The 26,356-nt window shown below is 40.0% G+C and overlaps 1 protein-coding gene across 3 annotated transcripts in view; it reads left to right on the top strand.

Annotated features, from left to right (window-relative positions):
• MYLK4 (myosin light chain kinase family member 4) overlaps window positions 1-25,468 on the top strand; it is a 76,775-nt gene extending 51,307 nt beyond the window's left edge. For 2 of the 3 annotated variants that reach the window (XM_088024380.1, XM_088024381.1), the window contains 10 exons: window positions 6,686-6,764; window positions 10,180-10,285; window positions 12,524-12,617; window positions 12,694-12,803; window positions 13,767-13,908; window positions 16,722-16,792; window positions 17,605-17,733; window positions 18,341-18,493; window positions 21,551-21,629; window positions 25,424-25,468. In XM_088024380.1, the coding sequence (XP_087880506.1) occupies window positions 6,686-6,764; window positions 10,180-10,285; window positions 12,524-12,617; window positions 12,694-12,803; window positions 13,767-13,908; window positions 16,722-16,792; window positions 17,605-17,733; window positions 18,341-18,493; window positions 21,551-21,629; window positions 25,424-25,468 (1,008 nt within the window). Of the gene's footprint in view, window positions 1-6,685; window positions 6,765-7,108; window positions 7,560-8,738; window positions 9,038-10,179; window positions 10,286-12,523; window positions 12,618-12,693; window positions 12,804-13,766; window positions 13,909-16,721; window positions 16,793-17,604; window positions 17,734-18,340; window positions 18,494-21,550; window positions 21,630-25,267; window positions 25,271-25,423 lie in introns of all 3 variants that reach the window. The other variant, XM_088024379.1, reaches the window with a different exon arrangement.
• The last annotated feature ends 888 nt before the right edge of the window (window positions 25,469-26,356 follow it).

Here is a 26,356-nt window from a genome sequence, read left to right as displayed (position 1 = left end):
TGGGTGGCCGGCAAGGAAGAGGCAGGGGTGTGCTGGATAATCCATCCTGGAGAGGATCAAAGACCCTTGCTGGTGGGTGAGAGGAACTGGGCATTAGGAGAAACACCACACCTTCAGTGTTATTACTATCATTCAAAACTGTGGCACAGCAGCCTGGGTGGTAAGAAGGACTCAAGGAAAAAAAACACACAACAACAAAACAACCCAGAGTGAGGGGAGCTGAGCAGACAGACAGTGGCTCCCAACCCTTGCAGTACCTTGGAGTTATTGGTGTGTGTGTGTGTGTGTGTGTGTATGGTTGTGGGGTGGGGGGAGGGGAGGATATTAGAAAAAACAATAGTGTGCAGACCACCCCCTTTAGGGGTGGAACCCATGCATCAAATATTTTCAAACATCCTGCCCCCCACCCCTGGTTTTGACCTTGTTAGAACAAAGGAGGGTGGGCCTGGAAGGTGGGGGATAGCATGTGTGGCCAACCAAAGTCACAGGGGTAGTTTGAGTGGGAAAAATGAGTAGTTACTCGTCAGAGGGCTCAGCGTTTTCTGTGTGGGGAGGACAGAGAGGTGATGATGAGAAGGAAATACAAAAATATGAATCCATAGAAGATATCTGGGGGAAGCTTATCCGTTGGACATAAGATGCGGAAAAAACACAATCTATATGATCAAAGTGCCAGATGTGACTAAATATTTAGGTGAAGATTCTTAACTTGTCCTAACTGCTTCTTCTAAAATCAACAAAGGCAGCCTGGATAGAAGAATGGAAGCGAGCCAATGTTTTTAATGACCTGTAGCTCTCATCCACAGCCTGGCCTGGCCCTTGGGCTGGCGGGGCAGGTATTAGGGGTCTGCCATCCCCTGACCCGTTGGTCTTCATCCACTACCTCAGAACTAAACACATGGCCTGCGTGGGCCTGGCCATAGCAAGGAGGTTATTAGAATAAGAAAACCTGAAAGTGTATTTAAAGTAAGAAAAGTCTGGGCGCCTGGGTGGCTCAGATGGTTAAGCGTCTGCCTTCGGCTCAGGTCATGATCCCAGGGTCCTGGGATCGAGTCCCGCATCGGGCTCCTTGTTAAGCAGGGAGTCTGCTTCTCCCTCTCCCTCTGCCTGTCCCCCTGCTTCTTCTCTCTCTGTCTCTCCCGCAAATGAATAAATAAAAATCTTAAAATAAAAAAAAATAAAGTAAGAAAAGTCTGTAAGAAAGTAAAATAAGATAAAATAAGAAAAGTCTGTAGTCAATAAGGAATAACCTGATATAGTGCATTTGACCAGTGCTGTTCCTTATTTAGTCTTTTCCTGCTAGAAGAGACAGTTAAATGTGATAGCACACTCTTTTTTTTTTTTAAAATAGTTCTGCTCAATACATCTTAAAATCGAATAAAAGTAAAATTATCATGTATCTTTACTTGACAGATGGTCCAATTAGACTTTCTTGGACCAGCCTTTAATTTCAGGCCTTTTTAATATATATATATATATATCCTTGAGGAATTCTCACTTGCTTTCTGAATGAAGCACTGTCCATGTAACAAAGGATGCATCAAAAGGCTTTAAGTCTCCTGGCAGGGTTATTTTCTCAGGTGACTGTTTGATTATCCTTGACGTTCTTCTCAGCGGCACGGGAGGGTCTGCTTACTGAGTCCTGAGGCCACGGTGAACACTCTCCCTTCCTGGATTCGGTCAGTCAGATCCTGTCCTGCCTTATTCCTTGCCAGTCCCCGTGGACCATGAAACAGGTTATGCTTTGTGAACATTCTTTTTATCAGCCGGGGACTTTCGGGAGTCTTCTTATTTAAAGCAAGAATTTGAGTGTGCCCTGAAGATGAAAAGAAATAGATTTACTTTACAAATGATTTCTCAAATTATCTTCTACACTCAAGCAAGGAAATGTAGTTGGGATATTCTGAAAATTTCTCTTTTTGTATTTCTTTTAGGCTCTGTTTTTTTCTCTCTCCCTCCTGATGAGCCCAATCAAAGTTTAACAAGATCATTATAAATTGTTATCATTTTGTTTTTGTATTTCTAGGCATTAGGTTAAACTTGCCAAACAGTGTTCCTCTTGGTGTCTCCGCAGCAGTGATATGACAAGCCCTCAGCTCAGGGGATGCAGTTAGTATAGTCATGTTCCATCGTGATGGTAAGAAAACAGTTTTCTGTAGCAACCATAATCCCCGAATGCAGGGCTGTAGATATCACTCACCATCAGTTAAGTGATGCAAAGGATATGAGCATCAGCGACAGGGATGCATTTCGGATGGTGCTGGGGGAGTCGGGCTTTTCAGTGACACAGCCTGATTAAAGAATATTGTCAATTATCGTATGGTTTCACTCATATGTGGAACAAAGAGGAATAATGCAGAGGGCCACGGGGGAAGGGAGGGAAAAATGAATGGGAAGAAATAAGAGAGGGAGACAAACCATGAGAAACTCTGGATGTTGGGAACCAAACTGAGGGCTACAGCAGGGAGGGGGTGGAGGGATGGGGTAACTGGGTGAAGAGTATTAAGGAGGGTGCTTGTGGTGATGTGCACTGGGTGTTATACGCAACTAATGAATCGTTGAACACCACATCAAAAACTAATGATGTACTTACTATATGCTGGATAATTGAACATAAAAAAGTAAAAATAAATAAATTATATATATATATATATATATTCTAAAAAATGAAAAGGACTATTGTCAGAATGAGGGCACCAGTCCTGCAGGCACTTCTTTTCTTTACTGCACAGGGGTTCACCGAGCATATTGAGCATGTGGTGCTGGGGAACCATAGATGAAGAGAAGGGTCCTTATCCCGGTGTGGGGACAGGCATGTCAGGTGACCATACAATACCCAGAAGACGATCACTGCGTTGTGGGCGCCCAGAGGAAGCAGTAGCTATTTTGCCTTTCTGTTCTTTAGAAGTTTAAATGCACTTTAGGATGGGTTTTTAAAGTTGATTTTTTATTGCATGGAAATGAAGAGGGATGAGGCAAAGTCGTTCAATGGAACTAATTTGCCTTTTGGTTGCTCTACCATGTTGAGGAGAAGTAGAGTTGTAGTGTAGTACTGGGACAGGCTTGTGGTTCGCGGTGGGAGTGAGCTCCGCACCAGGTAGGTGGGCACACGCTTCTGGATGGATGTTGTCTTTCTGCTCAGCTCTTGTTTCTATGGCAGTCAGTGAAACTGCATGGAGACCAGAGCATAAAGTACATACAAATGGTCTAAATTGTCAAAATAGTCATTAAGCAATGAATCTTGACCTCTTAAAAGCAGTTTGCAAGACATGAGCTGATTGTTCAAATTATGTGCTTGTCCTTGAACCTGCTGATTAGAATGTTTCTTCTCCAAAGCACATAATTCAGAAAATCAGAATGTAAGAAATGGTGTTATTTGGAGGAACGGTCTCCAAATTATTTTGATTTTGCACTGCGATCAGTAAAATGCATTTAAGTAAATCCCAATATGTTTATTCAGAAATTATGCACATTGATAAACAATACATTTTTTATAAAAAATATTTTTATAAATATTTTTTATAAAAAATTTATTTTTATAAATAAATTTAGTATATTACAGATACTTATAAATTATATATCTGTCCAATTTTATTCATACATGTTTTAAACATATATAAAATATAAATTTTAAAAGAATGGAAAACAGATAGAAATGAGTTCTAACATTTCCTTTACACAACCTGAAGACTACTTTAGATACACTCAGGGCACATACTCCCCACTTGGGACACCAGTCTAGAAAACTGTACAGAGTAGAGAGAACAGAACTTGTTTTAAATACTTGGGCATTTGGGTCTCCTTTCTTCTGTATGTCATTCTAAATGCATCGATGGATTATTATAAAAGCAATGAGTAATTGGTCACAGAAGGAATCCATAGGCAAATACAGAAATATTTATTAAGTGAAGGAATAATGAATGAATTTGAATGAAATGAAACCCTCATGTTCAACTCGGTCATCAGTGTGAATTTAGCAAAGGAACATAGTCTCTGACATGATTTGTATCTATTAACAGAGGGTGATAGTAATCCTTATAGGAACATCATGCTTAACAGTCCGGTCATGTCCTCTCTCATAGGTAGAAAATATGTTCAGTTTTGGACAAGATATATCTACAGACTTGTGCTTATTATTTTAGGAACTTGTACAGATAACATGGAAACACAAAGTAAAAGCTCTTCATACTGAAGTTGCTGTCCAGAAACAGGAAAGGAGAGATACAGCTTCTGTTTTTTGGAAACTCAGTTCAAAGTTCCTCTAGATGTCAGTATTACATAGAGAAATGAAAATACAATAGCCTGTGGCAATGAATAAAGACCTCCTTACATTATTTAAGTGGTAAAACATATGTGATATATAATTGACAAAGAAAAAAACCAGCCTCATTTGGAAGCTGGTTTCTTATATTCCTCAGAATCAACAGCTTCTCCTGTTGGTCAACTCCAGCTGCTCTACCCAAAGAATGTTAGCACAACTCCTGGACCTTTGCCACCAACACCTGGATGACCTTAGAGGCAAATGCTCATCAATTTGGCACTCTATGGAGTCTTACCACCAAATTCTCAATTTTACCTAGTTTGATGAACTGAAATTGATTAAAACATAACAGTTTTCATTATCAAGTCCACCAATGTATACGTTATCCAGAATAAATCCAGAAGCACACTGTCTGTCCACCAGGAGTTTTCATTTCAAAAGAGAAACACTGAAAGACAAAATTATACAATATCTTAAACACAATTTGTTAAACTATCTTATCTGGCTAATTTGACTTATTTTCAAAATTGGACTTAAATTCTCTCTCTCTTGCCTTTCTTCCATGTTAATTCTAGTTGTTTGGTAAATATTTATTTCTTCACTCTACTAATGCGTTTCCATTTTATACCCTTCTCTCTTAATCTTCCTTCTTATCTCCCGTGGTACTGACTGTGCCATAGATATTCAATAAATACTAACAACATACCTTGCCTGTAATCTTCTATTTTTTCTCTAAGTGACAGTACGATGTAGTAGTTAAGAGCACAGAATGAAGGAGACAGCTAACTAAGAATCCTGGCTCAACCATTTCTCAACTGTATAATGCTTGGAAATTACCTGATTTCATTATAAAGTGTGGCTAACAGTATCTATCCCAAAGGTTGCTATGAGGATCAACTGAGTTAATAACATGCTTAGAAATGTGCCTGGTATGTAGACAGTGCTTAGTGTATATTAGCCATCATCATCATTGACATCATCCCCACCACCACCATCACCCTCATCATCATCACCACCACCACCACCACCATCACCCTCATCATCATCACCACCACCACCACCACCATCACCCTCATCATCATCATCATCATCACCACCACCATCATCATCACCATTACCATCACCACCACCACCATCATCATCACATTCATCACCACCATCATCACTATATCCTAGTCACTGGGCTAAGTGCCAGAGATTCAAAGATGAATCAGTCTTTCTGCCCAAGGCTAGTGGGAAATTAACAGGAAAAAACGTTTAAGAGTGTTGTCAGTGATGCTGGGGTGGGTGCACATGCTGTGGGCAGAGGAGAGAGCAGCTGAATTTGCCTGAGGAAGTTGAAGAACATTTGTATTGCTCTTTCACCTAGAAGAGGAATTTACAAACTCTGAGGCTATGATGTCTAATTTTGGTTTTCCACAGATTTACTAAACATAACTTTGTGTTTCAATGTCTCTATCTGAAAAATGGAAATGCTCTGAACCTATGAGACTGCCCCTTGGATTATTTAAAAGTACATTAGCATTCTGTCTTGATGCCCCTGAGCTGCACTTATGTGGCGTTTCATGCTTGCAAATCACCCTAAGGCAAATTTCGCTCTCTTTCCAAAGGAAAGAAACTGACTCTTTGGACATCCATACAATTTCATTAATTTATAATGCACAACTTCAGAATTTGTGATAACTTGGGTGGATTGGGCTAATGTTTACTTTTTATGTGGTATTTAAGAAAAGTTGGCTAAGCAAATTCAGAGAAGCCAAATTGTGAGAAGGATGTTTATCTGCCTAGGAAAATGGTCATCTGCTTTAAGCCATGTGAAAACTCATTCAGAAAAGCTTACTTTAGTCTCCTGCTTTCTGGTTTACAAAACCTATTCATATAGATCCTCTCATTTTCATCTGATTAATATGTGAACCATATCAAGACAATATGAACAGAGGTCAGAGGTGACATATACATTATCAATATCTTTTAATCTATTCATGAAGATGGGCCTTCTTTTACAAATAATGCCAGAGTTTAACAGAATTTCCTTTAGAGTAGTGAGTTCATTTGTTTTCAAATGTTGTAGTCTATACAGTTTCATTAATTCAGACTGTCCTGCCCTCTCACTTGCTATTAATTTTAGTGGTTTTTTTTTTTTTTCATTTTTGAATCATGTAATACAGTAGTTTTCAATCTGGGATGATTTTGCCCCCTGGGGGACACTTAACAATTTCTGGAGACATTTTGGATGTTACCACTGGGAGGGAAGCTATCATCGTCTTCTTGTGGGTAGAGGACAAAGATGTTGCAAAAATTCTAGAATGCTCATGACATTTTCCACAACAAAGAATTATCCACCCCATGCGTCAGTAGTCCTGAGGTTGAGAAACCCTGATGTAATTAATAAGTAACTTCAGTTATTCAATTGTGTATCCACAGGCTGAGGAGAAGTCATGGTCACACCCTGGTCTGAAGGAAACAGCGCCTGTCAAAGGCAAAAGGACACCGGCCCTCACAGGTAGCATCTTTAGAAGACTAGATATTTATGCATAAAGAAAGCTGTGATGTAAAAGTCCTGTTGCCATTGTTCTTATTCAGAAGGAGTTACATGTTCATAAAGCGCTGTGTTGGGAGAAGTGCTGTTTGAATATCTTTATTTGATTGGCTTTGGGTCCTACTAGTTACAAACTAGAAACTCTTTGGGAGCCCAAATGTCAGTCAGTTGGTCATGTTCACGTCTACTTTGCTTTTCAAAATCTTGTATCTTCTGATAAAGAGAAACCTGAATAGAAATGCCATTATGTGAAGCCGAAATTATACTGATCACATGCGTCCTCCATTAAAATATTTTGTGGCTTTTAGAGAGATCTTCCCAGAAGAACCCGCCCTCTTCTGAGAAAAAAAAGGTTAATAAACTCAATGAGAAAAATTCTGAGAAGACCAATGCCTCTCTAGTTCAGAGAAGTTTTGCCACATTTCATACAGAAAGACCACAAGACGAAGTAGAAGATTTTGCTCTAAGAACTTCCATAGAGCCAAGAGAAAATATACACACAAGAGACATTTTGAGTACACAGAGACTGAACAGACAAGAAAGTAATAGTTCTGGAGATGATAAGCAAGCCACTGCGGATAAAAATGGATGTCCAGTGTTCGAAGGAGAGAAAAATGGGCTTCGTTCTAAAGAAGATACTAGTGAAAGTGAACTTGAGACAAAAGGAGGACCAGCAATTGCAAATGAAACAGTGTTGGACAAGTGTTCAAATAAAAAGCAGTGTGTTGATAAGACAAATGGTGATCCATTCTGTGAAAGGTAGGCTTTAAAGCCTTGCACGCCTACAATTGATGTTTTTGGTAGACCTATGAGCCATTGCGATTTAAGGCCATACCAAAAGGAGAAGTGAAGTGAGTTTTTAAAGCAACGGTTTAGAAACCAGTTTCCCAGCTGGTGTGGGTTTTTCTTGGCCCTGTTCTCTTGCCATTACTTTTTCTTCTTGCCTGTGACATTTTCAGGCATTTTTACTGTTTTCTTCTGTCAACTGATAAAGATAATGATTATTATCAATCAGTAATTTTAAAAGATTAAGTATGAAGTTCTTGTTTTTAGCAAAATAAAGCACATGCTTCCTAAGATCAAGAACTGAATAATGAGATCAGATTTATCTGTAAGTTAAGAAACAAATTCTTAAATTATGCATGATAAATTGGCTATTTTCCTAAGGTATTATGAGGATTGAGTAAGAAGTAGATTATTGAAGGACTCTTCCTCAACCGCAAAGTTTCACATATAAATTCAGGTAATGATGTAGCCAACCACAATCAATTACTCTGTGTTGTGATGGGCCACAGACTCTATCTGGAACAGAGTATCCAAATATCTGTGTGTTTTTTACGGAATTAAGATATAATTTTTATTTCATTTATTAATAATGTATTTGAAACCCAATCATGGAGAAGTCTAATTTTTAAAGAATTAAACATAAAGGCTAATGTTTATTAAGAAAGTCCATCATTGCAAAGATCTGCTTAGTAAGGTAAGGAGCTGTTAAAAAACTGAAATTAGTTCAAGTCTTTGACCGATAAAGGTTTACTCTCCCTGCTGTTAATATTCAGAGAGATGGTTGCTTCCTTTAGTATACTTTAATTTAGTAATCTCTCTCTTCTATAAGAAAAGGAAGTGAAAAACTGAAGATCAAATTAGCTAGGTATCATAAGATGACTGCTTTTGTAAAGGGTCAGTGGAATAACTTGGGGTCACAATGAGGTCATCAGGGAGAGTCCCTGGGATCCTGTTATCTACACCTGTTCTTGTGCTGCTTCATTTGATGGGGAAGCATACTGCTCCATTTCATCCCAAATGCTGAAACAGCCAACTCCATCATGAAGCTTCACCAAAGCACCATGTTCAGGAAGCGTTAGTGCTAAGACTTTTGATCATCCCAAAGTTATCTCCTTGAAATGTTGAGACCTGCAGGTGGATTTTTTTTTCCAGGTGTCTCAGCAATGTAAAGGCCATTTCCACAACCCGAATCCTGGAAAACCCAGCGCTAGTGCCCACTTTCCAGAATGCTGAGCAAGCAGAACACACTGGCAGCAGCAAGCGGAGGGTGACGGAGGAGTGCTTCACCAAAGAGGACAGCAAAAAGAGCAGAATAGATGTAGCGAGTCCAGGTGAAGAACACACATTTAGAACACAGGAAACCAGACAAGCCCAGGGGGGCTTACAAGGCAAACCCTTGGCGTCTGCTGGAACTAAGACCTCCAGACAGCAAGATCTGGTGGCCCCATTGGGTAGGAAATGGTTTTTGTTTCAGCCTTTTAAAGCTTCTTAACCTTTTCCAGCAAGCATTTCCGACTAAATTTCACTTAGCCTAACAGCCTGAAGGAGACAGAATGCCATACTGATGCCATTTGTGTATGTAATTCAATCACTTTTTTTTTTTTTTTTGGTCTGAAGAGATGAATGCCACCAAGAGAATTCTTTCATGACTTCTTTCGTTTTCAACATATTTATGGTGTGAGAGATGAATGTCTATATCAAATCAGATTCCCGGAGACTTCTATTATCTAAAAATATTAACATTTGGCAGAGTGCCTAGCACAAGATAAGTGCTCCAGAATTACATGTTGAATACATTTAAAGTTCTGAAAGCAAAGTTATTATCTACTCACCTCCCCTTGTATCCTTGTATGCATGTAAGAAGCTGCATGCAATAGATGCTTAAATATGGAATAAATGGGGAAATGAATAGGCTCATGGAAAGCAAACCATGGAAAAATAAAAAGAATGCTGGAAGAATATTACTGAGTTTGGGTTTTAGAACCAATCATGAGGTGGACTAGAGTTAAAACACTTAGACCGGAGGGTGGGAAGTGGGAGAAATTTGAGAGCTGTAGAATATGTCCTTAGCCAGTTTTACTGGTTGTTTTATTTCCAGCCAGGAAAAATTCATCTTTCTGCCTTAAAAGTGTCTTAAATAAAGGCTAAAATATTTTGCAAAGTAATATAGAATAATAGCAAACATTTCAATGACATGAAGTAACTCTTCATCTTTCTTTGCTTTAATTAAAATAATGGACCTTACCAGTGGTGCTTTTTTTTTTTTAATGGATCAAACACTTTCTTATCTTAGAACTTAAATCGTTTCGGGCTTGGGAGAATTATCTGTATGGACTGTTTGGGGGTTGGAGATTTTCAACTATTGTGACATTTCTAAAAGTTGTCCTGAATATGGTATAAACCACAGTTACATGGTCCTGACATTCTTTCTGAAAGATGTCAGGTGTCATCTTCATGAATTACAGACCATAATACGAAATAGAAACATATATTCCCTGGATCACTAGGAATAAAATAGATGGCCCATTTTGTTTTATTCTGAGGCCCAGTCTGGTGCCAGAAAGAGGTCTGACTGCTTCCTCTCACCATCTAGATGATGTCTCGGCTCCTCCTGCCCCGTTTAATCACCGTATCGTGACAGCCAAACAAACAGCCATCAACAGCTTTTATACCGTGAGCAGAACGGAAATTTTAGGAGGGTAAGTAATGCTCAATTTTAACACGCTTTCCACAAAAGAAGAGCATTTTCAAAGAGGCAGATCCTGAGGATTGCATAAATGTTTGCCAGTCTTGACCCGAGAACCAGAAACATCATAAACAAACATTTTAAGAGATTTTAAGCATTTCTGAAAATCGCTACTGATGTCAGAAAGGTTGATGTGGTGACAGTGACTGAAGTCCACGTTTATTATCGGCTTTGCTTCCCATGTTGTAATGTCTGAAAGTGGGAGAAGCCCCAGTGAGTCATCAGAAGGTTTAGAAGCTGTCCAGAACTTGAAAATGGAGACACAAAATGTAGGAATGAGTGAACAACACCGAGTTATTTCTTGTGGCATGTGTTAAATCTTTTTTTATCATTGTTGTTGGTTTTCCATTTATGTTGTTACTGTATTAATTACTATTATCCATTTTGAGTGATTGCTTCCATCCCTGAAGAATTTTTTTGAAGGACGTCTAAATGCACACTCTCTCCCTGAAGAAGGAAGAGTACAGCCCATCAGGGACCGAGTTTATTACTGGGGGATATTCCTTCCTTTTCTATGACAGACACAATCCCCCTTTGATATCTTGTGATTTAAAGTCTAAATTATAAAGTTTACTACTGTCAGCATATCTATGTGAAATAGCAAAAGGAAGCAGAACATTTATACTGCTATACACAAAAGCTACTTACCAACACATGGAAAATATGCATAGCGACTATAGTGCATGTTTCTGCATTTGGTCATTGGGGGTGTGGTCGCTATTTGTGAAGTCCCTTCTTCCTCTTCCTGCCCCATATTTCTTTTGCCTGCACCTCGGGGAACCCCCTGCATGCTTTCCTCCTCAGCCTGCTGATTATAGAGAGCTCCCTTTGAGACTGTGAGAAAGGGCATGAAATGAAAACCTGAAAAATGAAAACCGTGAAACATGAATAGGTGCCCTGGGAGTCTTTAGTATTACTGCACGTAGTAGCTCATTTGGGTCGTCAGGGACTTCAGTGGCAAGCCAGCAACTGTTTCTCGGAAGGAGAATAGTTATTTGCAGAAGACACTTTGAGACAATTCCCAGGGCATTTTCTTTTTTCTTTTCATTTTTTTAAAAGATTTATTTACTTTAGAGAAAGAGAGCACAAGCAGGGGGAGGGGCAGAGGGAGAGGGAGAAGCAGACTCCCTGCTGAGCAGGGAACCTGATGCGGGGCTCCATCTCAGGACCCTGAGATCGTGAACGGAGCCGAAATCGAGAGTGGGACGCTCACCCACTGAGCCACCCAGGCAACCCCAGGGCATTTTCTTCATCAGTAGCCACATGTGAGGTGCCTGGGGCTGTGTTCACGGGCTGGACATGGTGGTTGGAATTAAGGTCCTCCCTTGGCTTATGTTTATGGAAATGTCATTCTCTGAGACCAATCTGTTTGTGCACAGATGTGGCTGAGTTGAGTGGGACCTCAACTCAGTCGGTCACCACCCTGCCTCTGTCAGTTGTGGCCACCATCCTCACCTCTGCAGTCCTCCAGGAATGTGGGGGGGCCTTAGGGTCACAGTGTTGTTCAAGAAGCTTCCCCTTAGCCCCCTGCCATGATAGCCACATCGCATAAGCAAGCACCTGTGTTCTACTTTACTAAATCAGGAATCAAAGCAAGAAGTCACATTTTAAAATTGTTCACGAGTGTGCATTTTGACATGTGATTACATGTGTAAGAAGCTGTCCTTTAAAGTGTATAAAAATTTATATCCAAGCTAAACCGTCAAAAATCTCATAGGTGATTATGTAATATGTATTTTTTATTTTATGTATCTGTATGTGATATTGTTATTACTTTATTTATATGCAGTTTCCAAAAATAATTTTACATGCCTGATCAACAGACTGTATTGTTCATACGCTTACAAAACCTAACTTATTCCATTCACATGGATTCAGAAAGATTCTATTTTTTTCTATAACAGAAGTTCTCAAATTTTAAGATGCATATGAATCATCCAAGGAACTCTGTGGAAATGGAGATTCTGGGGCTTCACCTTAGATTCTTGCCTCAGTAGGTCTGGGGTAGGGCCGGGAAACCCCTCAGCCCGTGACGGAGGCACCACACTCTAACATTATTTTAGAAGTTTATTGGCTACAGTAGATACACTAACAGATTTACTCATTCAAACCCCAAAAGAGAAATGCCTGTGACAGGGGCGTCTTCCACTTGGCCCCACCTCACGCTGCACCATGTCCTCTTCTTCGGCAGGGGGCGTTTTGGCCAGGTTCACAGGTGCGAAGAGAAAGCAACAGGTCTGAAGCTGGCGGCCAAGATCATCAAGACCAGAGGCACCAAGGATAAGGTAGAGTCCGTGCAACGTGGATCTGTCCTTGCCATCAGCATCTTCACTTCGCTAAAGCATCTTTCCTTCTTCTCAGGATGAAGTGAAGAACGAGATCAACATCATGAACCAGCTGGATCACGTGAACCTCATTCAGCTCTACGACGCCTTTGAGTCTAAGAATGACATTGTCCTGGTCATGGAGTAGTACGTGTTCTCCCCCTCCCCCACCCCGTACTCCACCCCTCCCCCACCCCGTACTCCACCCCTCCCCTGCACAGCTGCACGCAAGCATGATTACGCTCTGTCCTGCTTCAGAAGCTGGTAGATCCGTGCTTGGTGCACTTCTGATTCTGACCGGCATGTATCAGACAATCGCATCAGTTTCAGAAGGAAAATTACCTAGGAATACACATCTTCATGTGTGATTTTACTGAGAAGAAGTAGAATGACACCCTAGGCATAGCTTTATATCTAAGCTATTGTGTCAAATAGCCAGCCTAAAGATTATTCCGGTTAACCTGAAGGAAAGTGATTTTTGAACCACATTTTTTTTCAACCTAATCATTAATACACAGTTCGCTTCAAACTCTTAATAACTGGGGCTAAGAAACTTCCATTTAAATTCACTTTTATAAAAAATTAATAAGTAGTGAGAAAGTGAGTAGTTCTCAATAACGCTGAATCAGTATTGTGATTCGGTTCATTCTTTCCCCTGCTTGGGGTTTTGTTTATCATCGTGCAATAGGAATTTGGGATAATAAAAAGCCTAGTATCAGAAGCACATAGGAGCACTTTCACACTGAAAGTAGTCTGAGAAGACCCCGTTTGACCATCGCTTGGTATTTGGGATTCCTCTCCCTGCCTTTGTAGGATCCTCTTTATCTTCCATATATGTTAGGAAATGGCAGATGTGGACTCATTCCAGAACTGCAGCCATGAGATGACTGGGACCTTGAGGCGTTCCGGTTGTGAAACTGATGGTAGTTAAAAGAAGGGCCTTCAACCTAAGCATCATATAGCTGAGATAGCGACGGAGGTGGAGAAGTCACTGGGCACACACACCTGCTGGAAGAGTTAGAGGAGCTTAAACACGTGGCTGCTACTCCAGGAAGTAGCCGTGTTCACGAAGGAGTCATACTCAGGACTTGACGCCTCTTCTCTCTGCAGCGTGGACGGAGGGGAGCTGTTTGATCGCATCATCGATGACAACTACAATCTGACCGAGTTTGACACCATCCTGTTCATCAAGCAGATATGTGAGGGCATAAGACACATGCATCAGATGTATATTCTCCATTTGGATCTGAAGGTACAGCGTGTTCTGTTTGGTATGAAACCCCTTCCACCCTCCCCTCCTGTGGATCAGTGGGCCCCATCAGATACTATATGCCAGCTTGGGGAATTTATGCTGTTATGAGGTACATATTCGGGAATTAATGAAAACCTGGATTCTTAGCGTCATCTCCCCATTCCTGGCTTCCGCCACCCCCTAATATTTGCATAGCTCCACCTTCAGAGACTACTATTCAGATTCTTGTAACTTGCCTGTGTGAAAGGGATCCACATGGGAGATGCTTTCTCTAAAAGTTTAGAATTAAAACCACCACCACCACCACCACCACCACCACCACCACCACCACCACCACTACCACCACCATGGTATCCTTGCTGTGTCCCTCTCATAAAATCCTCCCCCACCTTAGGGAGGATTTTAGCTAACTCAGAATTCGCTCGTGGTAGCCAAGTTTTCCAGCTCTCCAGGCATCCCTAGCAGTCTCAAACTCTTTTAGGAGGTGCTGGACTTTAGGGATTTGTTTTTCTGTGGGCATGTTAGAACACTGAGTAGAAACCTATGGCAGAATGGGATACAGGGCAGCCAGAAGGTCGGTGCTAAAATGCTTAGGAGCTGAGACGGGTGGTGGGGGTGGGGCTGGCACCACTCTGGGCTTGGTGGAGAACCTATGTGAGCAGTGGGGAGCCAAGCCACCTGCCTTTCTCCTCCTATTTAATGACCCTTCCCTTTTGATCTCTCTCCCATTATGAAGTGCCTAGAATTGGACTATACCTAGTTAGAACCAGTGACAGACCCAAGCTCAATAAGTCTGATTCAGCTCTAATATCAGGACTAAGTATCATAAATTGCCTCTTCTTGTGTGGCACAATCATTTTCTCATTTCCCTGTTTGCACAGCATGACCGTGAGATAAAATATATATTCTCTATAACATACCATCTATTGTAAGTCATCAGGGATTATAGAGCTAAATAAATTTAACTTCCTTAAATTGGTTTCCATGGTCCTCTCTTCTTGTAACTTAGCTTCCCTCACTGCCTTGATTTATGTGTGCTACCTCTCCCATTCATGGGGCAGGAGGAAGTGGTATATAAAAGACAAAGTCAGAAGTTGAAAATCATTAGCAAAGCCCTTGGCTTCGGAACTGAGTTTGATAATGTGTATTTCCATGGAGCATTTTCCTTGAGCGTAGATATTCTGCAGATATCCCTAAAGGGATTTGACTGGCAACTAAAACTAGGACCTGACCTATCGTAAGTAAAACAGCTCTGTATGTGGCCTCATAACATTGACTGAGGACTTGCAATGGGCAATTTTAGTTATGGTTTGTAGGTAAAGATAATAGTAATTGTGGCAGCTGGATGGGTCATTAAGGACCACTCATCCCTTGCAGAAAGCTCCTTGGAAGGAAAAGGGCCAAAAATATTAAGAGTGCTTGTCACCATGGAGGGGAGATTATAGGTGACTTAAAAATGAAAAATGGTCTTCTTTATATTTTTCTGTGTTTTGAAAATCTTATTGAAGAATATGCTTTCATTTCATAGTTAGAAAAAAATTAACTTTTTAAAGTGCCCTCAAAGCTGTAAACACATTTTTATGTCATAGTAGTCTTTGAGAATCAGACAGCTTTATTCATATCGATCAGTTATTTAAGCATGAAACCACATATTCTTATAGAACATCCACTTTATCAATAGCTTTTACTCATAGACACCAATTTTAGAGATATTTTAGAAAAGGGCTTCCAAAGACCTTATGCCAACCAAATGGTCCATTGAATGTTGGTAAGGAGACTCTACATCATTTCATCCATTATTTCTTAGTTTCTGATCTCATTTGAACCTCCTCTCCACCCGCAGGCAGGGGAGGGACAGCTGTGATCCCACATAAATGATGGGACATGAGATCCTGAGGATTCAGCAACTCGGCTAAATGCACCCCAGCTCTGAGGGATGATTTGGGACAAGAGCTTGAGAGTTCCAAGCAATTCTTTGAAAACTTTATTTCTCTTTTATGGATGACCTAGACTTTAAATCAAATTTCCTATTTTTCTCAGACCTCAGTTTTTCTGACTAACAAATACAGGCACTTGTAAGACATTCCATAAACACTGAGTTGCAATGCTACTATCCACGTTTTCTCCCTCTACACTCCCCCCAAGTCTGTCACCTTGACAGAGAGCAAAGTCTTAACCAGAGTCAAACTCCAAGGGAACACTTAGTCAAGGGTTTGGGCACTGAGAACAAACTCAGTAAAACTTTGGAATTACTGAGAATGAAGAATGAACGAGAGGGAAGTCTTCCTTTTACACATGACTTTCTCATAGGTTAAGTGCAAAGGGAAAATCTGGAGGTCAGGAGCGTTCATGTTATATTGCATACTTGGTGTGACTGTTTAAAGGAATCAGGCCATTTCTCCTGGAACTCATAAATCTTTGGGAAAGATATTCCTCCAAGAAGGGGAAATTCATACTTAATAATTTTAGAGGGGCAGATGTCAAGTCTGAGACAGCCTCCACCAGTCCGTTTGGAAGGTACTGAAGCAGGCTCCTTGTCTTCCCTCAAAGAGGCCCCTGCCTGAACTCACACATTATGGTAAACTGCAGAACCAGGGAGAGGGACAGGCAGGGTAATGCAAGGTTGGCAGGGTACCCACAACCTCATCCACCACAAAATTAAAGGAGAAAATACCCACACAGACAAGCCAGACCCAAAGTGAAAGGCCTGATATGTTTTTCCTGAGCATCGTTGTATTTTTAGTTGTGGTTCGAGGACAATTTGAGTGAATGATGGTTGTTTTCATTGCTAATGTGTCTCTTTCTCCTGGCAGCCTGAGAATATCCTGTGTGTGAATCGGGATGCTAAACAAATAAAAATTATTGATTTTGGATTGGCCAGAAGGTATGTGTATTTGGGCATAGGTATATGAACGGAGGTAGTGAGCATGATGGTGCTTTTCTTTGCAAAGATAAATCTGATATACCTCTTGGTTTTAGACTCTCTTTTAGAATTAACTTGACAAAAATTATATCCCAGCCTTACCTTGCTGACTTTGGAATTGGAATGTTTAGAGGTTTCTACAGTGTATCCAAGAAAAAAATAAGAAAACTTAAAAATCTCATACAGTGAAGTTATTAAATTTGAAGACATTAATTTAGAATTTATAAGTTTGTCTTAGTCTTTTATATGTGTTCTATCTGTAAAGAGAAGGTTTACTTTAAAAATTGAGTAGTGTAAATGAAATTGCAAAGGGCTCTGGTACATATAAGCTTCTTAAGTGAACAAAGAGTTTATATGTGGACTTCAGTACATTAATGGTGAATATAAAAGGGATACAAATAATTGCATTTCATTTATTCATTAATATGGGCTTACTCAAGCCATTGGCATGTCAAGGATTGTATCAGTTTTCTTTTCGTTGTGTTCTAGAATTCACGTGTTCTAATTATTCTCACCGGCTTTCCCCACCACTGTTTCAGATTATTAAGGTTTTATAGTATGAATTATGGCTCTTAAATGCCTGGAAGTTTTTTTTTTTTTACAAGTTTTTAACACTATTTCCTAAATACACAATTTCCTTTAAAGCCTGTGTATTCAAAATTTGCTGTGTGGCTGAAGTTATTTTGTCTTATAGACTGCATCTTTTCAGTTTCTACGATTGTTGATGTTTGATTGACCCTCTCCATCCCTCCACTTTGTCTCCTGAATTCCAGATACAAACCCAGAGAGAAGCTGAAGGTGAACTTTGGAACTCCGGAATTTCTTGCCCCTGAAGTTGTGAACTATGATTTTGTTTCCTTTCCCACTGACATGTGGAGTGTGGGCGTCATTGCCTATATGCTGTAAGCAGATCTCCAGTCTCTCTGACACTTACACACAGGCATAATAGCCCAATTTAGGTCTTTTAACAAATAAATAACACCGTGCCATGTTGAGTCACTTTCTAGGCTCTGTGAATCCTGTGGGTGAAAGGAGTAAATTCTTTTCCTGTGCATCACCTGAAAAAGTAAATGTATGACTACTTGTAATCGCTTTAACTGTTAGGACACCACCGAATGCCCTAAGAGTAATTAAAAAGCAACTTGTGTCCTGATCTCCTAAAAGACGAAGGCTAGCCTTACTCCTCAGGGTGACCCTTTGGTGTTGGCCATCTGAGTGTGTGGCAGACTTTAGCAGCTATAAACGCTTTAAAAAGGAAGTTGTGCTCTCCTTAGAGATTTCATATTTTAGGGGGGCTGCTGACTCCATGGCGGCAGGTGTTTCATTAGGGGCCGGGGTGGGGGAGCAAAGAATTTTCCTGATTGCAAAAATATATTATAAAATTACGTTTAATTATCAGGTTATTTGACTTCTCTCAGTTTTAAATGACAGAACCGAGAAAAAGCAACCTCTCTGTAAAGGGTTTGAAGCTATTTAAATGAGACTCACTCTGGCTCCTGTGTCTTACAGACTGAGTGGTTTGTCTCCCTTCCTGGGTGACAATGACGCTGAGACCCTGAACAACATCCTGACCTGTAGGTGGGACTTGGAGGATGAAGAATTTCAGGACATCTCGGAGGAGGCCAGGGAGTTTATCTCCAAGCTTCTGATTAAGGAGAAGAGGTGACCCAAGTTGGTTACGGGCTCTGGAAGAAGGAGGGATAATAGGGAAGCATAGGCTAACCACAATTCATGGAAATAATTCCCGAATTCTCTTTTTGATATCTCCAATGCCCATGCAAATTTGTAAATGGAAGGAGTGTGATGCTCTTGACCTTGTTTACTAAGATCGTGGACTGGTTTGGTCAAGAGGCTTGAAAGGGGCTACAAAAACTTCCCTGTTTCTGCCTTTTGTAATAAGGCTCTAGAAATTAGGGGCTCTTGCTGGGCCTCAAAATGAAGGGTTTGGGATAAGTTATTTCCATAACCCCTTTCACATCTACAAAGCACATATCCGGTTCTGTGCAGCTGAACACTTAACTATCATTTCTTTTGAGAGCCTACTGTGGACCAGACAGTGCCAAGTGCTTTATAGACCTATCTTTTAGCCCCCATCCATCTCCAAGAGGTGGGAATTATCATTACTATTTTATGGATGAGAGTCTAAATAGTTTTCCCAAGATCATATGGCCAGTCAGTGGAACTGAGCGTCAAACACGTCAACCTCCCCCTAAGGCTGCCCACTTAACTGTTACATATTACACGGCCTTCTATTTTCTGTCATGCTAAAACCACGTTAGTTCAAAATTCAGCAGATGGAGGCGCCTGCATGGCTCAGGCTGTTAAAAGTCTGCCTTCGGCTCAGGTCGTGATTCCAGGATTCTGGGATTGAGCCTCACGTTGGGCTCCCTGCCCGCTCCCTCTGCCCCTCTCCCTCTGCTGATCACCCTGCTTATACTCAGTCTCTCTCTCAAATAAATACATAAAATCTCTAAAAAAATTCAGCAGATGAAAAAGAGTGACCTTGAAACATAAGGGCTTGCATTTTAGAATTACAGGCCGGGGAAGGACATTGTGATTTAGTCAAAAACCGTTTCAGATGGTTTTATACCTAAAATGTAAAATGGTAAATGGTGTTTAAGATTTTCAAGGCCAACCATACTGAGCCTTGCTTCATTGTTGTATTATCTTTATGGCTTTTAAGTTATTAATAAACGTGACCGTGAACAGATGGGAGGGTGTATTTAGGGGGAGGGGATTAAAGAAGCAACATGGGTCTGGAGCAGTACCTGACACCAAGGAGGTGCTTTATCGACAGTCTGCCAGGAAATGTGTCTGGGGCATTGAGAACACATGTGTAAAGTCCAGACCCTGCCTTTAGGTAACCCATGATCTAAGAGAAGAGGTAGGTATTTTTTAAAAAGATAGAATACAATGCAGTTAATGCAAAGATAGAGTTTATTGAAAAGGGTCAGTCAGGACTGCATCCTAGAGGGTAAGGAGGACTTAGCCAGGCAGGGGGTGTCAGTGTGAGGAGAGGGCACTGCCCAGACATGGGTTTTATCTTTAATGGAAAGGCACAACAGCTGATGTTACTATTATTATTATTATTATTATTATTATTATTATTATTTGTACACCACTGAACACCAGATGGAAAATGTCAACTCTATCACATCTTTGGTGGGTGAGATCTACATTTACTGAGAATCTATTCGACAGATACACTTTTATGTGTTATCTGATTTAATACTCTGGATTAAATGAAGAAACAGAGGCTGAGAGCAGTCAAGCAGTCATGTGGTTAGCATGGGGCAGAGTCCTAGCCATGCTTGGTAGCCTCCAGCGCCATGCCCTGCCCACTCCTTTGGTCTGAGGGCTTCACTAATATGATCATGGAGTAAATTTCTGGGTACAAAAATAAACTCGAAATTCCATTAAAAATTAATTATTAGTACTATGTTATTGTTAACTTTTTAATAGTCAGCTTTCAGAAGTTTGCATTACAGTGAAGAAATAATTTTTTGGCACGGTCAGCTTTTGGAATGCTTCTGGGAATCCAGTACTGAAAATTCATGATATTCAACAAAACAGCACTTCCATCTGAAGTTGGTGGAGGTCAAGAGTTTTAAAAAAATTATATCTGCCTGTTTAAGGTCCTACTAATGGTGATGTTGTCACCAAGTTACTAGACTTTCCTACATGGATTAAAGTAAAGGGTTATCATCTCTTCAAATCTTATACTTAAATGTTTATATCTGATGAAACAATTTTACTGACTCCGTCTACAGACTGAAGCTCCATAACCGTTGGAAACTACTTTCTTGATACTGTTTCAGAAGTAGACTCCAGATTGTTGCACTCACTTATAGTTTTTATTTTGAAAGGTTATTTGGTTTAATGTGATAAATGTTAGAACACAAGACAAATTTATAAAACTTGGAATTAGAATATAATAAAATCTTTATAATTCTTTCCCATGTTATTTTTTAAAATTGTATAAATGTTTGCTAGCTCAAAAGGATATAGTTTCTTTGTAAAGGTATCTAATGAACTCTCTCTCAGTACTTATATTAACTTTTCATCTAGTTAAGTCTTCAAAACCTTTTTTTTTTTAGATTTATTTATTTAATTTGAGAAAGAGAACAAGCGGGAGGGGGAAAGGGAGAGGGGAAGAGAATCCCAAGCAGACTCTGCGCAGAGGGTGGTGGAGCCTGATGTGGGGCTCAATCTCACGACCCTGAGATCATGACCAAGAGTTGGTTGCTTAACTGACTGTGCCACCCAGGAGCCCCCAAAATTTCTTAATTCAAAAGTTAGTGATACATATTATTCAAGAGTTTTAATATATAAATCACTTTTGCAATTATCAAGAATCATTTAGCATTTGGCTCTTGCAATAGTTAAGTGTGCATTTATTTCTCCACTGACTAATAGAAGTTCAATTCATGAAGCTCAAACATTGCATGAAAAATGGTTACTTGTATTGGAAAGTAGATGTTCAATTATGAACAAGAATTTTGAATTATTTGCCTCACTTGTCTTACTGCTGTTGTTACGCTGACTGGATTTGCTGGTAACCTATAATCATCAATGATAGTTCCAGAGAAGATAGAATTGCCTGTGAATTTGACATTTGGCCATCTGGTCTCCCAAAGGCAATGGCCAGAGCTCAGGTGAATGACAGATTCAGGCCTCCTTGGTGTGTCTCTGCTAACAGCCTTCCAAATTTCCCTTTAGTTGGAGAATAAGTGCAAGTGAAGCTCTTAAGCACCCTTGGCTGTCAGACCACAAGCTCCACTCCAGACTCACCACACAGGTAACTGAAGCTTGTTGCTTTTCCTCTCCTTTTCTAGCCAAACTTTGTCTTTTGATGATCAGAGGCTAGAAGCATTTTAGCCTCATATGGGGTTCTAATTCCATCTCTCACAGCCTTGCAATCTTGTGCTAGTGTTGAATTGCTTAAAATGCTTTTATTGAGCAGTTTGTAGGTTTTTTTTTTTTAATAAATGCTTCTTATGTTGTTTAGGAGATATTATTTTCAGCATAACTATTTATTATGTTTATTATTCAATCATTGTACTCATTATAAAATAAATTACATCACTGTACTCTGTGCACACACTTACACACATATATAGTCTAGGATATATAAATATACAACATTTTGGAGAATATAGGTTAGTGTACATTCAGGATAAATATGTCTCCTTAAAACAGAACTTGGGATGTAATGTATGGTGATTAACATAACAATAAGAAAAAAATTTAAAGAAAACAGAACTTGGAATTTTAACATTTATGCTTACCTGGTTCAGTCTGCTCTGGCACCAAAAAACTGTAATACTAAGGTTGATCCAGATAGTATTATAAATATATGTGAAGGAGACTCTTACCAAAGACAGAATGAAGATGACCTAAATACTTGTGGCTTTTTTAATCTTTTTTTTTCAAGTTTCTATTTGAATTCAAGTTAGTTAACATATGGTGTAATATTAATTTCAGGTGCAGAATTTAGTGATTCATCACTTATATTCGATACCCAGTGCTCATCACAACGAGTGCCCTCCTTAATCCCCATCCCCCATCTAGCCTATCCGCCTGCCCACCTCCCTCCGTCAATGCTCAGTTTGTTCTCTATCATCAAGAGTCTGTTTCCTGGCTTGCCTCTCTCTCTCTTTTCCTTTTTTCCTGAGTACTTGTTGACAATAATTGAGCCCACACTCTGCGTTAACTTCGTACAATAAAATCCCTAATCTACTCTATTGCCTTACTTGCCATTTATGTTCTGACAGCCGTCTGTCCCTTCGGCACAGATTCCTTTCCTAAGCTTCAGATCCATATATCCCCCTGTGTACTTGACATTTCCATTTGGATCTTCTCAGTCCTAAACTGAACTCATCTTCCCCACCAACCCTCGTCCTCCACCATCCTCCCAGAACAGCCCCCACTGAGTGGCCTCAAACAGACCTCCGGTCTTTGCTGTTTCCTTCCTCCCCTCCATCCTCCCATCTCATATTTAATTTATCTCCAAGTTCTGTACATTATTTTCCCTAATTATTTCTAGAATCTGTCTAACCTTCTCCAACCCCTTGGTTATCCTGACGCATGACACCCCTCATCTGAATTACTATAACAGCCTCCTCCAGACTTTCTCCACCCACATCCCTATGGATTATACAGATAACACAGAATCAAAAGTGTAACATTTAAGTCACTCAACTAAACATTTAGGATGTTTAACTGGCCAAGATATATAGAGAGGCAATAAGCAATCTCTGCCTTCAGGCCTCGTTGGGGAAGGTCTGACATGAGCATCCATTAAGATGGCGGCTGTCATGCCCAGGAGTCGTATGCGTTTGATACACTTTCATTTCCTCCATCTCTGCTCTCCATCCTCCCTCCTCCCCAGGGTTTTGGAATGGAGCTTTTTCACTGACCAACAAACCTTGGAATGACTATGCTTCAGGTACTCATTTTTTCCACATCCAGTTTTTATTGAAATTAGCTTTACTTCTAAATTCAGCATCAGTACTAAGTTTTATTTGTGTCTGAATATACCTTTCCTTGATAATTGGTACTGATGTCAAGTAAAAATAGACTTTTTACCTAGTTGGTACCTCACCCAGACTACATAAACTGCTTATTAGGGTTACCAACATATTTTGGGCCAATTTTCCGCCAGTGTATTTTTATCCAAACTTATTGGTGTCCAAATACACTTTGATGTGGTAGGACAATATGGAAACCATGGCAGATAAATAATGACATTATACTCTTTAAAAAGTGCTTAAAATATTTTTAAAACCACATAACAACAACAAAAATCACCTTTTTGTTATTCTATCCAACTGTTGGTAGCTAGGTGAATAGATATTTCACAAATATCTATGAATGAAAAAAAACAAATTGCATTGTAGAAATCTAGTTAGTTATCATTAAAGTTATAATTATATGACACTGTGCCAGGAACTGTTCCAACTGCTTTATAAAAATTAATTCATTTAATCCACATACCAATTCTCTGAAACAGATACTGTTATTCTCTTCATATAGATGAGGAAACAGAGGATAGGGGTTAAGTACTTGTACAGGATCCCGCCAGGCAAAAATTATGGAGGTAGCATCTCAGTGTGGACAGGCAGGCTCTGGAGTCTGGGTGGAGTTTCATCACTCTGCTATCCTGCTGGATAATGGACAAAGGGGGCCTGATGATATTTCCAGAACTCTTTATGTACTGTAACTTTTTTGGTGTTACTGAAAGCCAGTATTCAAGCTTAATGTATTTTATTTTTCAATGAAATATTAAGACTGGATTCTTCCAGAAGATTCATTTTTGGTATGATCTTTGTTCCAATATGTTCTATAAAATCAGAATTTAACTTTATGTTGAGAATTTAAGTCTTATCCAAAACTATTTACTATTTAAATCGAATTTCTATTTTAAAAGTCTTTTCTGAACTTTTATTTATCTCTTTTAATTGTTTCATGCTTAAAAGTACTTACCATTTCTTAACCACTAAGCCTGCCTATAACCAGTCAGTAAATTTAAGGATTTTTTTCCCCCAGGAATTAAAGCCTGTAGCTCTCTGCCTTCTGTATTATGCTCTTACATTTCTAACCATCCATATATAACCCATCTTCCATCAGAAACAGCTCTCAGCTGGAGTGGAACAAAGCATTCCAAAATTACAAATCTGTTAGAACTCATCAAGCACTTACTGCAGACTTAATAAATGCTTTGGGCCTGGACGAAGGAAAACTGAACAACTATGACACTGTTTCTTTTCTGCCAGAACTAATAAGCCTCTACCTTTCCTTCCCGTTCCCAGTTTTATGACCTTAGATCATGCCCTTTTTCCAATTTACTGAACTAATAAAATACCTTAGAACATGATATTCCACCTCTGTCCGTCTGTTCTCTAATTCACCAAATCATTACTTCATTAATGTTAACTCTGATCATCTTACTCCTTCACCAAAAATTCTTCAAGCATTCCCCATTGTGCACACCAAACAAACCCACCCAGCAGTCCAGGCCTGCTCTGACATGCCCTGGTCTCAGGTGTCTGGTCCTGTCTCTGCTACTGCTTCTAGATCAGCCCAAATCCTAGCAAGTGCCTGAGACCTATTTTAAATGTCACCTCCTCTAAGATGGCCCTTCTCAATCCCCGAACTGGAGGTGCTTTCTCCATCTTCTTGGACTTCCCTTGTGGCACTTACGTACTCTTGGAAACTTTTGGAAGAAGCGACATCTTTGTCTCAGTCTTGACTCTCATGCTTTGTCAACATGAATGTTTGTGGAAATGAGTTTTGACAAAACACACACGTGTAAAAATGAAGTGTCATCAGATGCCAAGCTCTCTGTTTCTGACCTGAGAGGAAAGGTAGTGATGACAAGGGAAAGTGGGAACATGCTCGAATTGGACCCTGAAGGTGGGTCAGTGTATCTGTTAGAGGGTCTTGAACAATGTAGGCTTCTAGAATATCTAAGAGCATTTTCTACTCAGTAGCAAGTTATTGACTCTTTAGGTGTTCTCATATCAGAAGTTAGGAATGAAATGATAAAAAAAAAGTTCTAATCCTTCTCCAAATGTCTTCTGGTTTCCCTAGAAGAAGAATTGTTGCTCTAACGCAAAGAACCTTGTGACCAAATAGTCCATGGAAGGCACCCATTTGAAAGGTTGGTCTTGGGTCTTTTCCTAAAGAGTTGTTTTTGCAAGCCTTCAGAGAGAAAAGCAAGAAATAAGTCAAATATGTGTTGCACTATGTGGGAAGCAGGGTGGTGTTTCTGCTGAGAGGGAGGGCCCTGATTTTAGACTGCTGTGTGTGCAGCCTGGATCTGCCATTTTCTAGCAGAAAGACCTGTTGCCTGATTTGTGGGTTGGGAATAGTCTTACTTCCTATGCTCGTTGAGTGGCTCCAACGAGATAATCCAAGCAAAGCCTGGAGACCAGGGCCTGGCACTTAGAAGGTGCTCGATAATTAGCTCAGGAGGTACCAATAACTGAACAGGACAGTCTCCAGTAGTCCTCACAGTTGTGTGGGATCAGAGGAAGTATTTGTGTTTTTTTGTATTGTTGGGGAAACTGATCTCAGAGACTCCAAGACTAAATAACTCCCCCAAAGCTGTGTTGCTAGTAAATGGTAGAATGTGACATCTCAGGTGTCTCTGAATTTAAAGCTCATGCTTAGTTCTCTTCCCTGAACTGCCTACTCTTGGACCTGGAGAAACCACCACTTCATACAAAGCCTCTACCCTGCTTAGAATTTTGTCAGAATTCTTAAGATATAGTTTTACACATGAATACCTTTGATTATATCAATAAGCTAGCTTACTTTATGTTCTAAAGGAGAAGCCTAAAGCAGTGCCCTTGTTACAGAGGACTTTTAGAAATCCCAATATTTGTGTCCTTGTTGGGGGCCCATTTACCCTCCAGCAAGTCAGTTCTCTAATTTGGGGTGATAAGTCCATGGCCACTGTTGCAACTCAATTTTAACAAATGTGTAAGACTTATGAATCTGTATTCTTGCTGCCCACTGGTC

The sequence above is a fragment of the Eumetopias jubatus genome, unplaced genomic scaffold (genome assembly GCF_037043125.1).
Source record: "Eumetopias jubatus isolate StellerSeaLion01/CBP00866 unplaced genomic scaffold, mEumJub1_p1.0 scaffold_6, whole genome shotgun sequence".
Taxonomy (NCBI): Eukaryota; Metazoa; Chordata; class Mammalia; order Carnivora; family Otariidae; genus Eumetopias; species Eumetopias jubatus.
The sequence above is the reverse complement of the archived record's forward strand: the minus strand, read 5'-3'. Positions and strand labels throughout refer to the sequence as shown.